Source organism: Oryctolagus cuniculus, chromosome 14 (assembly GCF_964237555.1).
Source record: "Oryctolagus cuniculus chromosome 14, mOryCun1.1, whole genome shotgun sequence".
NCBI lineage: Eukaryota > Metazoa > Chordata > Mammalia > Lagomorpha > Leporidae > Oryctolagus > Oryctolagus cuniculus.
Genome location: NC_091445.1, coordinates 13,323,711 through 13,338,431, shown reverse-complemented (window position 1 = coordinate 13,338,431; position 14,721 = coordinate 13,323,711). Strand labels below are relative to the sequence as shown.

The 14,721-nt window shown below is 42.4% G+C and overlaps 1 protein-coding gene across 1 annotated transcript in view; it reads right to left on the bottom strand.

Annotated features, from left to right (window-relative positions):
* The window catches only part of ADGRV1 (adhesion G protein-coupled receptor V1), a 597,653-nt gene that overhangs the window by 534,022 nt on the left and 48,910 nt on the right, over positions 1–14,721 (bottom strand). Inside the window, exons 2-6 of the mRNA XM_070056453.1 lie at positions 12,065–12,249; positions 10,209–10,358; positions 9,082–9,177; positions 7,211–7,315; positions 5,446–5,559 (exon numbers count right to left, since the gene is read on the bottom strand). Of these exons, the coding sequence (XP_069912554.1) occupies positions 5,446–5,559; positions 7,211–7,315; positions 9,082–9,177; positions 10,209–10,358; positions 12,065–12,249 (650 nt within the window). The remainder of the gene's footprint in view (positions 1–5,445; positions 5,560–7,210; positions 7,316–9,081; positions 9,178–10,208; positions 10,359–12,064; positions 12,250–14,721) is intronic.

The window sequence follows — 14,721 nt, the reverse complement described above, 5'->3', positions numbered from 1 at the left end:
TTCTGCCTTTCAAATAAATCAATGTTTTTGAAAAAAATCTTTATTTCAGCTTTTCATTTCATACAAATTGTTTTATGAAAAATACACTTTTATTTCATCAGTAGTAATATAAATGGCAAAGCTACTTATTTCAAAAAATGTTATGATTTGAGGTTTTCTATATTTGAGTGTATAATTAGTCATGTCCCCAAAACATAATTTTATAGTCTTCCTGGATCTCAAAGTAAACTGTTACGATTTGAGGTTTTCTATATTTATGAGTGTATGATTAGTCATCTCCCCAAAACATAACTTTACAGTCTCCCTGGATCTCAAAGTTTTTGTTGGCTTGCAGAGCCAGATGAACTGAGCAGACTTCTCAATGTTACCAAATGTTTCCATTTTACCCCCAGAAGAGTATTTTTAAAAGTATATTTTAAACTGACACTTAAAGTCTATATACACTTATTGACTACCATTGATGTTTTGATGCACCCACATGCTATATGATGTTCAAATCCAGGAAAACTGATCATCGCCTCAAATCCGTGTTATTTCCTGATGGTGAAAACGCTCAAGATCCTCCCTTCTAGCACCTTGTTTTTAAACACAGAATACAGTATCTATCATCTCCCAACTGTGCACTGGAAAATCAGAACTCCTTCTCCCATCTTGCTGTAACACAGTATCTGCTCTTTTGCCGCCCTTCCCCCACCCCAGTCTCCCCAGCCCCTGGTAAGCAGTACTCTACTTTCAACTTTTTATTTATTTGACAGGCAGAGTGGACAGAGAGAGAGGGAGACAGAGAGAAAGGTCTTCCTTTGCCATTGGTTCACCCTCCAATGGCCACCGCATCGTGCTGATCCGAAGCCAGGAGCCAGGTGTTTCTCCTGGTCTCCCATGGGGTGCAGGGTCCAAGCACTTGGGCCATCCTCCACTGCACTCCCGGGCCACAGCAGAGAGCTGGCCTGGAAGAGGGGCAACCAAGACAGAATCCAGCATCCCGACTGCGACTAGAACCCGGTGTGCCGGTGGCGCCACAGGCGGAGAATTAGCCTATTGAGCTGCAGCGCCGGCCACTCTACTTTCAACTTCTACACCGTCAACTCGTGAGTAAGATAGTGTGATCATGAGGCCCTTTTTCTTTTCCTGATCCTTTTTTTCATTTCTTCATTTTTAAAGCTTTTAACATGAAATACTTGTACATTTTTATGGGGCATAGTATAATATTTCAACACATACATACAACATAAATCAAACCAGGCAATTAGACTTCCCATTTCTTTCTCTTTGTGTTTGAAGCCTGCCAGCTTTTCTCGAAAGGCAGAGCGACAGAGAAAGGAGAATGGAGAGAACACGCTTCCACTCCCTGAGTCACTCCCTCAAGTGCCCCCAACGGCCAGGGACTGGCCAAGCCAAAGCCAGGAGTCTGGAACTCCAAGTCTGCCAGGAGAGCAGCAGTAACCCAAGTACTCGGTCATTACCTGCTGCCTCCCAGGGCACAAGATAACACAAAGCTGGCTCAGACAGGAGGCACAACTTCCAGGCACTGCAATATGGAACCCAGACATCCTAAGCAGTACCTTAACCTGCTACACCACACCTGCCCCTTTCTTCCAGTTCTTTATGTGGTACCTCAAACATAACTGTGCACTCATCACTTCCCTGTGGACTGTGGAACATCAGAGTTCTATTGGACTACTTGGCTTGATACCTGTTCTCTAACCTCCCTCTATTCCCCGCCCCCAACCCACACACCCACCCTTGCCAAATTCTATTAACTACTATTATCAACAGAGATTAACTTTTTAGTTCAACATGCAAGAGACAACGTAAGGCATGCGCACTTTGATTTTCTCATTTGCATGGAGTATCTTTTCTGGCCTTTCAACTTTCATTATGTTCATGTATCTTCATTGGGGAAGTCAGTTTCCTGCAGGCAGTGTTTTGTTGGGTCTTTTTTAATCCAGTTAGTCTACTTTTAATTGGGGAATTCAATATATTTACATTCAAAGTCATATTGCTAAGCAATGATTTATTCCTGCCATTTTAACCATTTCTTCTATTTATCTTAAATATTATTTGTGCTACTAGGTTTTACACTTTCACAAGTTTTTGTGATGTTGTAATATTTCTTTTGCATCTATATGCAGCATTCTCTCAGCATGTTTTGGAAGGCTGGTGTGGTGGTGATGAATTCCCTCAGCCTTTGCTTGTCTTGGGAAGTCTTTCTCCTTCATTTATGGAAGGTAACTTCTCTATGTAAAGCACCCTCAGTTAGCAGGTAGTTTCTTTCAGAAGTAGGACCATATTCCATTCTCTCCTGGCCTGCAAGCCTTCTGTTGAAAACCTTGCTGTTGATCCGAGTTCCCTTAAAATTGACCTAGTATGTCTCTTGCAAATTAAAAAAAAAATTTTTTTTTTGACAGGCAGAGAGAGAGAGAGAGAGAAAGGTCTTCCTTCCGTTGGTTCACCCACCAAATGGCTGCTATGGCTGGCATGCTGCGCCGATCTGAAGCCAGGAGCCAGATGCTTCCTCCTGGTCTCCCACGTGGGCGCAGGGCCCAAGGACCTGGGCCATCCTCCACTGCACTCCTGGGCCACAGCAGAGAGCTGGACTGGAAGAGGAGCAACCAGGACAGAATCTGGTGCCCCAACCAGGACTAAAACCCGGGGTGCCAAGTGAGCCTCTGCACCGGCCAAAATTCTCTCCTTGTATTGCACTTTTTAAACCGTCTATAATGTGTTGTGGTGTAGAACTTGTTCAGTCTATTCAGGGTCCAATGGGCTTCCTGTACTTAAATAACCATCTCTTTCCTCAGATTGGTAACGTTTTCAGCTATTATGTCATTGAGTACATTTTCTAAACATCCATTCCCCGTTGCCTTCAGAAGTCCTGACAATTAAACATCTGTTCTTTTGAAGGTGTTCCAAGTCTTCTTTTATCTTTTCATTTTTTCTGTGATGTTTTAATAGATTCATCTTTGGGGCCAGTGCTGTGGTACAGGAGCTTACGCCACAGCCTGCATCACCAGCATCCCATATGGGCACCATTTCAAGTCCAGCTGCTCTGCTTCCTGCCCACCTCCCTGCTAATGCACCTGGTTGGGGAATGCAGGCAGTGGAGAATGGCCCAAGTCGTGGGCCCCTGCACCCATGTGGGAGACCAAGAAACCGACTCCAGCCTGACCCCATCTAGCCATTGTGGGCATTTGGGGAGTGCACCAGTGGATAGAAGACCTCTGTCCCTCCTCCTCTCTGTAACTCAAATGAATAAATCTAAAAACACAAGAGGACAACACCTTCCAAAACAAGATATCTTCAAGTTCAGCTATTCTTTCTTCTGCTTAATCTAGTATGTTGAGACACTGAACTTGGACTATCTACTTCTTCATTTCCACGATTTCTATTTGATTGTCTTTCAAGATTTCTGCACCTTTGCCGATTTCTCATATCATGCCTATCTTCCTGATTTCATTCAACTGTCCATATTCATTTTTTTGAGCATCCTTCTAATCATTCTTTTGAATTCTTTGTCAAACACTTCCTCAATCTCTTTGTTTGGGTTCTGTTACTAAAGCATTGTATTCCTTTGGGGTATCATACGGCCTTGTTTTCTACTTCCTGTGTCCCTAACACTGTTATTTGTGCAACTGGCAGATTAGCTGATTTTTTAAGTTTTATTTAAGGTATACAAACTTCACGTATTTCATATACAGATTCAGAAATATAGTCCTACTGCCCCTATCATCTTTTCCCACCCACATTTCAACTCTTCTTCCACTTCTATTCCCACTCAATTTTTACAAAGATTTTCAGTTTACTTTATATTCATAAGATTGTAGCTTTCATGTGATAAGGTTTTCTCCTAAAAATGTCTTTAGGTGTCAGCTGGGTAAGTTATTTTGGCTCTACTTCAACTTGGATGCTGTAGTAGAGTCTCCCTGTATCTCCTTCCATGGACTGATCGCAGCAACAGCTGGGGCGTGGTGTGCTCCTCTCATACCCAGCAGGAGTGCGTGAGTCTTGATAGCAAATCATAGGGCAGGGTCCAGAGTTGCAGAAGTTTCAGCCCTCAGTCCATCATGGTCAGGGAACTTGTATGAGAGTCAGCATGGAGTCTGGGAAGGGTCTCTCAGGTACCAGTATTGGCAGGGGCTTCGTTAGGGTCACAGTAGCACTGGCCTGATGTTCAGCAGAGGAACACAAACACTCTCAGCACAGCCCTAGCTTTCTACACAGGGTCTTGGCATCTACCTGTCTTCCTTACCCCTAAGATACTCTTTCCATTTTATGCTGCTGAGTGTTTGGAAGGAATGGAGTGAGCAGTAGATAGCTAGGTCACCCCACGAGTCCATTGCCAGTACAGCATCAGGTAAGTCCAAGGTCCACTTTGCTATTTGCTGCCTGCTTCTGAGGTGGACTTTCAGCCTGAGGCCACTGCATCCAACTGCCAGGGATGCTGGTGAACTCGTCCATCCAGCAGACTGGGGCCATGAGTCTCCACGTGGAAAAAGGGCAGGTCCAGCAATTCTGTCCACAGGCACTGACCTGGGATAGCAAGTGTCATCACCTTTCCAGTGACTGTATCAGATCTAACACAGCCTGTGCTTGCTCTGGTGCCCTAGACCTCAGCGACTAGAGTCTTGCTCTTTGCTGTCTATCCACAGCTGGGGAAAAAGTGCTGAAGGCAGTCTCTTGGCTGCCCAGTCTGATACAGCTGGGTTACACCCGAGTCATGCAGGTACATTGCCCTGTAGTATCTTGCAGATGCACAGCACACCTGCAGGAGACTAGAGGTGAAGCAGGCTGAAACACCTGAATCTTGTGATGGCGACTTGATGCTTGAATGGCTGTTCAAATTGCTGTTTTGTGAGATCCCCAGAGCACCTTATTCAGCCACCATTTTGCTCAGCTTCTCTCATCTGGTCGTCCATGAAGTTCGTGTCCTTCTGTGCCTGGTTTATTTCAACGAATATACCGACCTCCAGTTCCATCCACGTTGTTGCAAATAACAGATTTTCATCCTCTTTAGAGCTAAATCATTTTTATTCATCAGGTTCCCAACACTTAGGTTCTTTCTATTTCTTGGCTGAACAATGCTGCAATTAACATGGCAGTACTTGGGGCCAGCACTGTAGTGCAGCAGGTTAACACCCTGGCCTGAAGCACCGGCATCCCATATGGGCACAGGTTCAAGACTGGGCTGTTCCTCTTCCGATCCAGCTCTCTGCCATGGCCTGGGAAAGCAATAGAAGACGGTCCAAGTGCTTGGGTCCTTGCACCCACATGAGAGTCTCAGGAGACGCTCCAGGCTATTTATACCTTCAATATGAGAGGCAACAATACACTAATTGAACAAAGGATTGTGTTCTTGAATAACTACAAGAACCGAACACAATGTAATACCTGACATAACAGCACGTGAGAGTCCTTGTCTCATTCAAGTATTGAACTTTATCCTACCTCATCATCAAGTACTGTGAGGGTAAGAAGGGCAGTTGCTCCCCCAGGGGGAAAGGTGACGTTTCCTTTAACTGGACTCAAGTCTTCTTCAGGGGCATTTGGGCCGCCTTCTACCTGTAAAGAAGCACACAAGATCTGTAACAAAAACTACATATCTCCATTGAGAAAGCATTGTTCTCATGTCAGCTGTCAATCAGAACCTTAAACGTATATTCCAAGAATTATATCCAACTTGTTTGGAAGACCATTCCTCTAATTGTCAAAACATAATATTTATGGAGCTTGACCACAATTACATTATACTGCATGGTTTCTAGGATATCTTTTAACTCCTAACCATTATATAAAAAACGTTTTAGTCTCAGGGAAGAGTTAGGGAGAAAATGGCAGAGGAAACTTGACATAAATTAGAGACACACTGTAGACCCACACCGAGGGTGTGGACACGCACAACTCAGGACCCCAGCAGTCAAGAGCCTCAGAACCAGCTTTGGAGAGATGAAACCAGGCTGCAACAACCCATGCCACTGGTAATAAAGCAATGGGAAGAGTCTGGCATGGGTCCACCCTAGAGCCCTGTAGGGGACAGTATACCTGCCAACTGAAAGTAAAAAATTAGGGACACGTTTCTCTCCCCCCAACCAGCTGGCACTGCCATCCTGTAACTAGCCAATAGAGGACTGGAGCTATTGTAGATATACGCTACAGCATGTTCGCACACCCAGCAACCAGCTGAGAGCAGACACCCACTTCCAGTCCAGCTTCCAGCTAATGCACCTAGGAAGGCAGTGAAGGGTGGTCCAAGTACTTAGGTCCCTGCCACCCATGTAGGAGACCCAGATGATGCTCCTGACTTCTAGTTCTGGCCTGGCCTATCTCCCAGCCCCTGTAGTCATTTAAGAAATGAACCAGTAGATAGATGATCTCTGTCACTCTTTCAAATAAATGGTTAAAAACAAGAGAAAATGACATAACGGTGGGCAATGCATGGCCACTGAGCCCCCCACCTACAGCCTATGCATTCACAATACATCCTGTGATGGCACACAACTCCCCGACAGATGGCAACTGCTTCAGCATCCAGTGACAGTACTGAGGCTGGTGAGTACAAATGGAGAAGACTGCATATTAAGTAATCTTACAGAAGCTTCAATAATCCATGGATATTCTTTCATGTCTATCCTTAAAAAGGGATATCATGAGGGTTTCATGAATTTTATAAAGTTAAAACTAACGTTCTATTTTGTGAGTTATTATCTTATATCTAGATAAAATGATATATTGAATTTTATGTAAGCACAATATATATAGGCAGCAAGAAAAATGTTAACCACGACATTTAATGGTTAATAAAAATAGTATTTTGAGGGGCTGGCACTGTGATATGGCAGGTGAGGCCACCACCTGTGACACTGGCATCTCATATAGGCCCCAGTTTGAGTCCCGGCTGCTCCCCTTCTGGTCCAGCTCCCTGCTGGTCTGGGGAAGCAGTGGAAGATGGCCCAAGACGTTGGGCCCCTGCACCCATATGGGAGACCCAGAAGAGGCTCCTGGCTCTAGACTGGTCCAGCTCTAGCCATTTTGGCCATTCGGAGACTGAACCAGTGGATGGAAGATCTCTAATGCTTTCAAGTAAATCATTTTTTTTTTTAAATATTCTTAAACTCTCATGTTTATTATACCAAGGTTATTGATGTTTAAAACACTAGCCATCTGGCAGGGACTCTGAGCACTACAATGGAAAACAATTTCAAAGTTAACTCACCTGGAAAGTCACAGTGACCATTCCATAGGTTCCTTTTTCCCTGATGAGAGTAAGGGATACAGACTCCTCTCTTCCTCTGGGTTCACGCACTGTGATGGAAGAAGGCTACGGGGGAAGAGAAAGCACAGGCAATGAGGGGGGTAGGAGGTGATAAATCCGTGACCTTAGAACTGCTAAATATGGAGTGAGCACTGGGCTGGCTAAGATGCTCTCTGGGGTGCCTGCATCCCATACTGGAGTGCTTTGGGGTTTGAGTCCCGGCTCCATTCCCAATTTCAGCCTTCTACTCACCTGTGCTCTCCAAGACAGCAGGTGATGCCTCAAGCAGATGAGTTCCTGCCACTACATGGGAGGCCTGCATGGAGCCCCTAGCTCCCAAATTTGGGCTTGGAGCAACCCCAGTCATTGCAGGCATTTAGCAAGTGAGCCAGTGGATGAGGGTGCACACACACACTCACGTTCCCCTACTCTCCTCCCTATCATTCAACTATTTTTTAAAACCTATCATTCAAACAGACATGACTAACCTCATTCATGTTTGTAAATGACAATATAGGCTGGCGCCGCGGCTCACTAGGCTAATCCTCCACCTTGCGGCGCCGGCACACCAGGTTCTAGTCCCGGTCGGGGCGCCGGATTCTGTCCCGGTTGCCCCTCTTCCAGGCCAGCCCTCTGCTGTGGCCCGGGAGTGCAGTGGAGGATGGCCCAAGTCCTTGGACCCTGCACCCCATGGGAGACCAGGAAAAGCACCTGGCTCCTGGCTCCTGCCATCGGATCAGCGCGGTGCGCCGGCCGCATCGCGCTGGCCGCGGCGGCCATTGGAGGGTGAACCAACGGCAAAGGAAGACCTTTCTCTCTGTCTCTCTCTCTCTCACTGTCCACTCTGCCTGTCAAAAAAAAAAAAATGACAATATAATGGAAGTTGCAAAATATGTACTACAGTGAGGTTAGGCAAATATCCCTTTTAATAAAGACACTTCATCTATATTTACAGCATAGCTTATTTCAAAGATAATTTAAGGTATTAAAAACATGGCATACAATACATCCAAATGTAGCAGTGATCTAGATTGGATGATAATAAAAAGCTGGAAAATATTGTATCATATCTTATAATTCGTAACATGTTTTAAAAAGACTATTTCAGGACCATTATTACAGCCTAAATCTTATTAACCAGATCCAATTGTATTATATTTTATTTTAAGAGCTGGAAACACTTTCAAGGAGAGATCTTGTGAGTTTTTCTAAAGGCAAAAATCCTCTGAACGCAGGACTGCCAGAGATGCAGCAATTTGTTGCTAAGGGACAGAAAATAAACTGCTGCGCAAAGTTGAGGTGGAAGAGAAGCACTGTACCCTCGGCAAATATTAACGAACGGGAAAACCTCTGGGGCAGTGACTGCCTACAGAATTCTGAAGCACTGTAATGTCTGCTACTCAGCTTTAAGTTTGCTGTAGGTTTTCTTGGTACTCTTTCAATGCGCTTTCTCATCTCCCAGTCACTCCAAATTTTCAGAACAGTCTGACAGTGCTTTTGGTTTTCAGTGACATTTGGGGAAATCAAGCAAAAGGCCCTTTGTTAGAGATCCAAGTTAGAGATCAGCCAAGGGATGTGATACATCCGGTGACATGATCATCCGCAGGAGGGCAGAACAAGAGATGACCATGAGATTGTTCGAGACCCTCAAATCACAGCAACCTCAGCGAAAACCAATGGATGAGCTGCAGAATTTGGGATATAAACAGGGCTACATCAAGTTTTATTTACATATTGTGACAATGTTAACAGCTACCATCACTAAATGGTCATAATCGGAACAATTAAACTGATATGTAACAACCACTAGAGCCGTCATAGTGTAGTCATACCATATTAAATGAAATAATCCCAAAGGCATTGTCATTTGATAATATTGTCACAGTAACAGTCCTTGGCCACCCAAGTTTCACATTTGATGGAGGTTTCTGGAAAAAAAAAAAAAAAAGCCCAAAAATAGAACAAGTTAAAAATTTGAGGAAACAAAGTCATCATTTTCATCATTTTAATGGAATTTGTCCTCAAGTATTCAGAATATGAATAAAAGCAGTCATTTAATGAACAGATTGAGAGAATATGTTCAAAGCTGAGATACAGAGAAGTTTCAAATCAAAATTTTCATGGATTTCAAAGCACTAATTATGAAGATTCATAACATAGGTTTGAGTAATTCAAAGTAGTCCCTGGCTGTTATAAATTATATTACTGTAACAATTAATACTATTGAGAAATAGATATTATGAAATTTTGTTCAAATGTTGAGTTTTCTAGGAAGTGCTAAAACTTATTTTATAAATGATAAAATCAAAGAAAGTATTAAGGCAATTTTTCTTACAAAAATGGATAGTTTTCAGCAATACTTCTTTTGGTATCAACAGCAGCATAATATAAAAGAATGATTTTATAAATACAAAATATAACTGTTTCAAGATCATCTTCCTGAAAATTTTAGTCCTACTGAAGCACTTTTTCTAAAAACAATTCTCAACACCCTCCAGAAAAAAATAACTACAATGGTGTTAGCCCTAATGGCCTCAACAGAGCAGATCAAGCCACAAAGCTTAATTACATCTCAGGCTATTCAAGTTCTCTTTCCCAAGTGAACTCTGACTGTACTCTAGGCATAGGCACCTCTCACTTCCATGCCTGCTCTTTCGTATCCTGTACCTTTGAACTCAGAAGTCAGGGTCGTCCTTTGTGCATCAGAGAGCAGGGAAGGTAAAGGGGAGAGAGTTTTCTAGAGCATTTGTCACGGCAAATCTTAAAGCAGCTGAATGATTCCAGAAACCAGCTCTAGAATGCTCCCAACTAGAGAGACAACTGACGAGACCGCCAAAATGATCATGAGATGATCACTTCTGGCCTCTGAAAAAGATGGCCAGTTACCTGGTTTATCTCTAGACTCACAGGTTTTTATAGAGCTTTAAGATTTGTGCAAGTCTGAGGGAGAAGGACTCACCTGCAACGTCAGATGAAAAATAAAGATCTCGTCAGGCTCTGGTAAGTCATCATCACAGACTGCTATGTACACTGTCCTGTTTGTTTCTCCAGCAGGTATGAAAGCTGCAGCGAATGTGTCAACGAAGTCGCCAGTGTCTTCTCCATAGAGCTATTAAAGGCAAAATACATCCTTCTTATTAACACAAATGGATGTTAACTGGAACAGTCAAGAGAAAACGCAAGAATCAAGTGGACAGGATGTACAGAGACATATACCACAAATATCTGATCAAAACCAACATCAGAGAAAGAAATTCTATCCTAAAGCATCTCTTTATGCTGTGAAAGGAGAGTAATTACATAGAAACATAACAACTACATAGGAAAATAATGCTGTGGGGTCTTTTATAATTGAGCTGAAGCAGGTGACAGCAGGCTAACAGGTAGAAAACTTGCAGCTAAAACTCTCACAAAGAGCCAGAAGGAGTCTAAAAAAACTAAAAAAATCACACTTCCTCCCTATCAGTTTTATAGAAATTGCTCTCCAGAACTCTCAACCTGAGGTCATGTTTATACTCACGCTCAACTCCAGTTAAGACCCAACTCCTTTAGCATTCTAAACCTGTCATTAGAAACCACTCCTTCACTTTTTATCTTATTCTGTAAATTCAGCATTGCTAAGAAGATTCCATAGCAGTAATAATTATGAAATTATAAAGGAGCCATTTCTTGTGCAAATCAAAATGAGATTCCACTCAAAGAGCTCAAAATGAATAATCTAGCAACTGGAAAACACTGGATGTGGTACAAATAAAAATGACCTGACGTGTAAATTTTGGTCAACTCCAAGTTCTTATTTATCAAAATAAACTAAGGGGACAGGTGTTGTGTTGTAGTAGGTAAAGCCACAGTCTGCAATGCCGGAATCCTAGATGGGTACCAGTTGGTGCCCCAGCTACTCCATTTCTGATCCAGCTCCCTACTAATGACCTGGGGAAGGCAGAAGATGGCCCCAGTTCTTGGGTGCTTGCCACCCACATGCAAGACCTGGCCCACTCCCAGCCATTGCAGACATCTAGGGAGTGAACCAGGATATGTAAAATCTGACTTTCAAATAGATAAAAATCATTTTCAAAAACATGCATTTGAGAAATTTAAGAACGAGGATATTTGAACGTTGTATTCATTCTTATTGTAGAAAGTGGCAGTTTTTCTCAAAAGCCACCAAGACAAATAGAAAAATGCAACAATCCAACCTGTGAAGATCATTTCAACCAAAAACTGAATATTCATAACAGAATTTGGAAACAATGAGAAGTAATTGAAAAAGTGATGTGACACTATCAAAAAGTTCAGAAAACTTATCAAAATTTTAAGAAAATCAAATATTTGAACTGAAATTCAATATATACATGTCACAATTATCAACCTATTAAATTATAATTTGTTTCATAGTTTTTCTATTTTTGCAGTCTTTCATAATGTGATAATTTAATCTATTAGTTGAATAAAAGCCTGGAACTAGAGAAAGACCTGAACTCGAGAACTCCTGGCTTTATCCTTTTTCCTCCTGGCCCACACCCAGCCATTGCACCCATCTGGGAAGTAAACCAGCAGATAGAAGACCTCTGTTCAACTCCGACTTTCAAATAAATCAATCTCAAAGTAAATAAAGTATTGTCATCAAATGTACATGGATAGGTCAGACCACTATATATACCAATCAGATAGGAAGAACAGTATTTTCTACAAGTCATTTATTACAATGAAAGTTGTATTCAACATTTTGAACTGTAAAAAAAAAAAATCATTGCCACTGAAATTAAGAAATTTTATGTGTATTTCAGTAAGAACAGAACTGCAATCATTTCTTACCGATACAATCGCAGTAACATTTGCTGGCTCTCCTACCCTTTCAATGACTAGACGAATAACAGTTGTACTTGTTTCATTAACAACAAATTCTGTTTGTCCAGCAAATCTTATTTCTGTTCCTCCAGCAACAAAGGGAAGGAGCAAAGCTGAAAGAAGATTTACTAATAAAGATGCAGAGGGCATCCCTACAGAAAAAAAAAAAAAGAAAATTATTCAAACATCTCATATTTCCATTAGTTTGGTTAGTAAACAAGTAAGATATAATTGTCAAATAAAAGCCATTAACTCAAATGTGACAATGGAAGTTAAAAATCATTATTATTACGGTTCTTGTTTTACTATTTATACCTTTTCTTTAGTTCCTATACCAATAATAAATTAGTTTATTAATAGAAAAAATATGGTTGTAAATACACTAAGAAAAATCTAAGCAGCAACATGGAAAGTTAAAGTCAATCTTTCCCCAACATGAAACGGCAAAACACCAGACAAAAAAAAAAAAATCAAACAGTTGAAGATAAAGCGTCAATAAATGGGTTTCTTAATCGGAACCTACATTTTTCCTTAAATGTATCATATTTGAGAATCTCCAGTGTTTCATTATTCAAGTAACTGATAAACCTTTCAAAAAGGTCTATTTCTAAGACTTAAATTTCTTCCACTTCCTACAACACGTCCATGTTGCTGTAAAATAAGCAGTTCAGAAAAGTGTGATTTCCTTCTTGCCCAAATCTTTGATTACTGTCTTCTGACTACAGTCTGTGTGTATGTGAGTCAGTGCTTTCGCAAGCACTACAGTGCAGGGGCCTCTTCAAAGTTCTGCTTTGTAATGTAGATAAACCACCAAAAATGCGCACAATGCAGCTCATGGATCATTAGGATTCCAATGGATCTGTGGGATCAGTCACACGAACATAACAAGTTCATGCGTTTTAAAGGAGAGTTGCATTACAACGTAGCCTATGAGCTGAATGCTTCCTATTCATCGTTACCTTAGACAAGTAAAAAATTCATGTACATGGAATTTCTACTTGGCAACACATACTTTTAGGGACCAACCAGTACTTGTGTTCTTGATGTATTTTAAGATTTAGAAACAATGTTCCATTATGTTTAAACAATGTACTTTGAGATTGCTCATGAGGTTACACATGCTTTTGACTGCAAAATCCACACGGGGCTGCAGAGTTCAGATGGAGTTCAGGAGAGGACATGGGTCAAAAGGGACAGATTCTGGAAGGCTGTCCCTTTTAAGCAACTTGCCATGAGGCTTAGGGAGTTGGGAGAAGAAATAAGACAGTTCTCCTTCCCTGGCTACAAAACTCCTTCTGGACTTACAATCCAGCAACGTTCGTGGAAGGAAAGAAAGAGAAGACGGCAGAAAGAGAAGGAAAAAGGGCAGAGCATGGGTGAGATGTTTTCCCATGCTTCCTTGGGTAGCAGCTGCTCTGATCCACAGCAGGGTCAACTCGAGAACATCTTTCCTGTGACTCAAGTCACAATGATTTCATACCGCAGTCATGGCAACTAGGGGGAAAGAAATGGGCTGGAGATGGTGAAGCAGGCACACAATACAGGGGGGTCAAGAAGGTAGCCAACAAGGCCTTGCAAAGAAAAGGATCAATTCTGGTCTGTGGTCTTGAAAGAAATCTCCGAAGTCCCTGCACAGGAGATACGCAAGCACCTCGAGCTGAGAAAAAGACGACACCTGAAGTTCAAAATCAATGAGAACGGGATTACAGCACAAGGAAGGGATGCTGAGCAACTGACAACAGCTCTCAAAGCATGTCCCGCACGAGAAGCAACTCGGACACTTGCTGAAACGCTAGTCGCCACTCTAATTCTGACCCGGCTGGGCTAGGCTGGGGCTTAGGACTCTGCATTTAACAAGCAGCCCTGCTGATCCCGATTAACTGGTCCTTAGGTTGTGCTCTGAGAAGCACCATCCTGCAATGTGGAGACAGAGTGAAGTTGTTTCCTAGGGGGACACAGAAAGACACACAACTGGCAGCTGCAAGTTAACTACTCAACTTTCCAGTGCCATCCTCCGGCTGCACACCCACCGCAGGCTTCCCCAGGTGTCTGTCTACACGTTCTGACACTGCATTTTATGATTCCATGCATGCCACAAAAAAATGTACTTTATAACTTTTCTTTAGGATGTGTCAAGACACACACAAGGAAGTCTATAGTGGATATTTAGCCCCCACATCTCTGCAAGTAAGATGGAGATGGAAGTATCACTAGCCCCATTTGAGAGCTGTGGGAACTAAGGCACCGAAGGTTAGGCAGCAGATGCAGTCAGCTAAGCAGCTATGTTAGACATAAAAATCGGGTATGAACATGGGGAGGGGTCATGAGACCCTCTTCCAGGGGTGAAACCATGGACTCTGCTCTCTGCGAGGACCCACTCAAGACCAACCACTTCTCAGTTTAACTTGTCAAGTATTCTGATAACATGGGAGCTCAAACTTTAGAAAAGTTGGGTCGGCAGTGTCTGTGCAGAGCGCCCAAAGGTGCACAGCTCCCAGATGTCAATCACAAACACTGTTATATATTAATGTTAGCCGTTGCAAAACACACCAAACACCGGAGTAAGCGAAAGGGTTTATTGGGGAACACCCAACAGACCGGAGTGAAGGGGCGGCGAAGGAAAA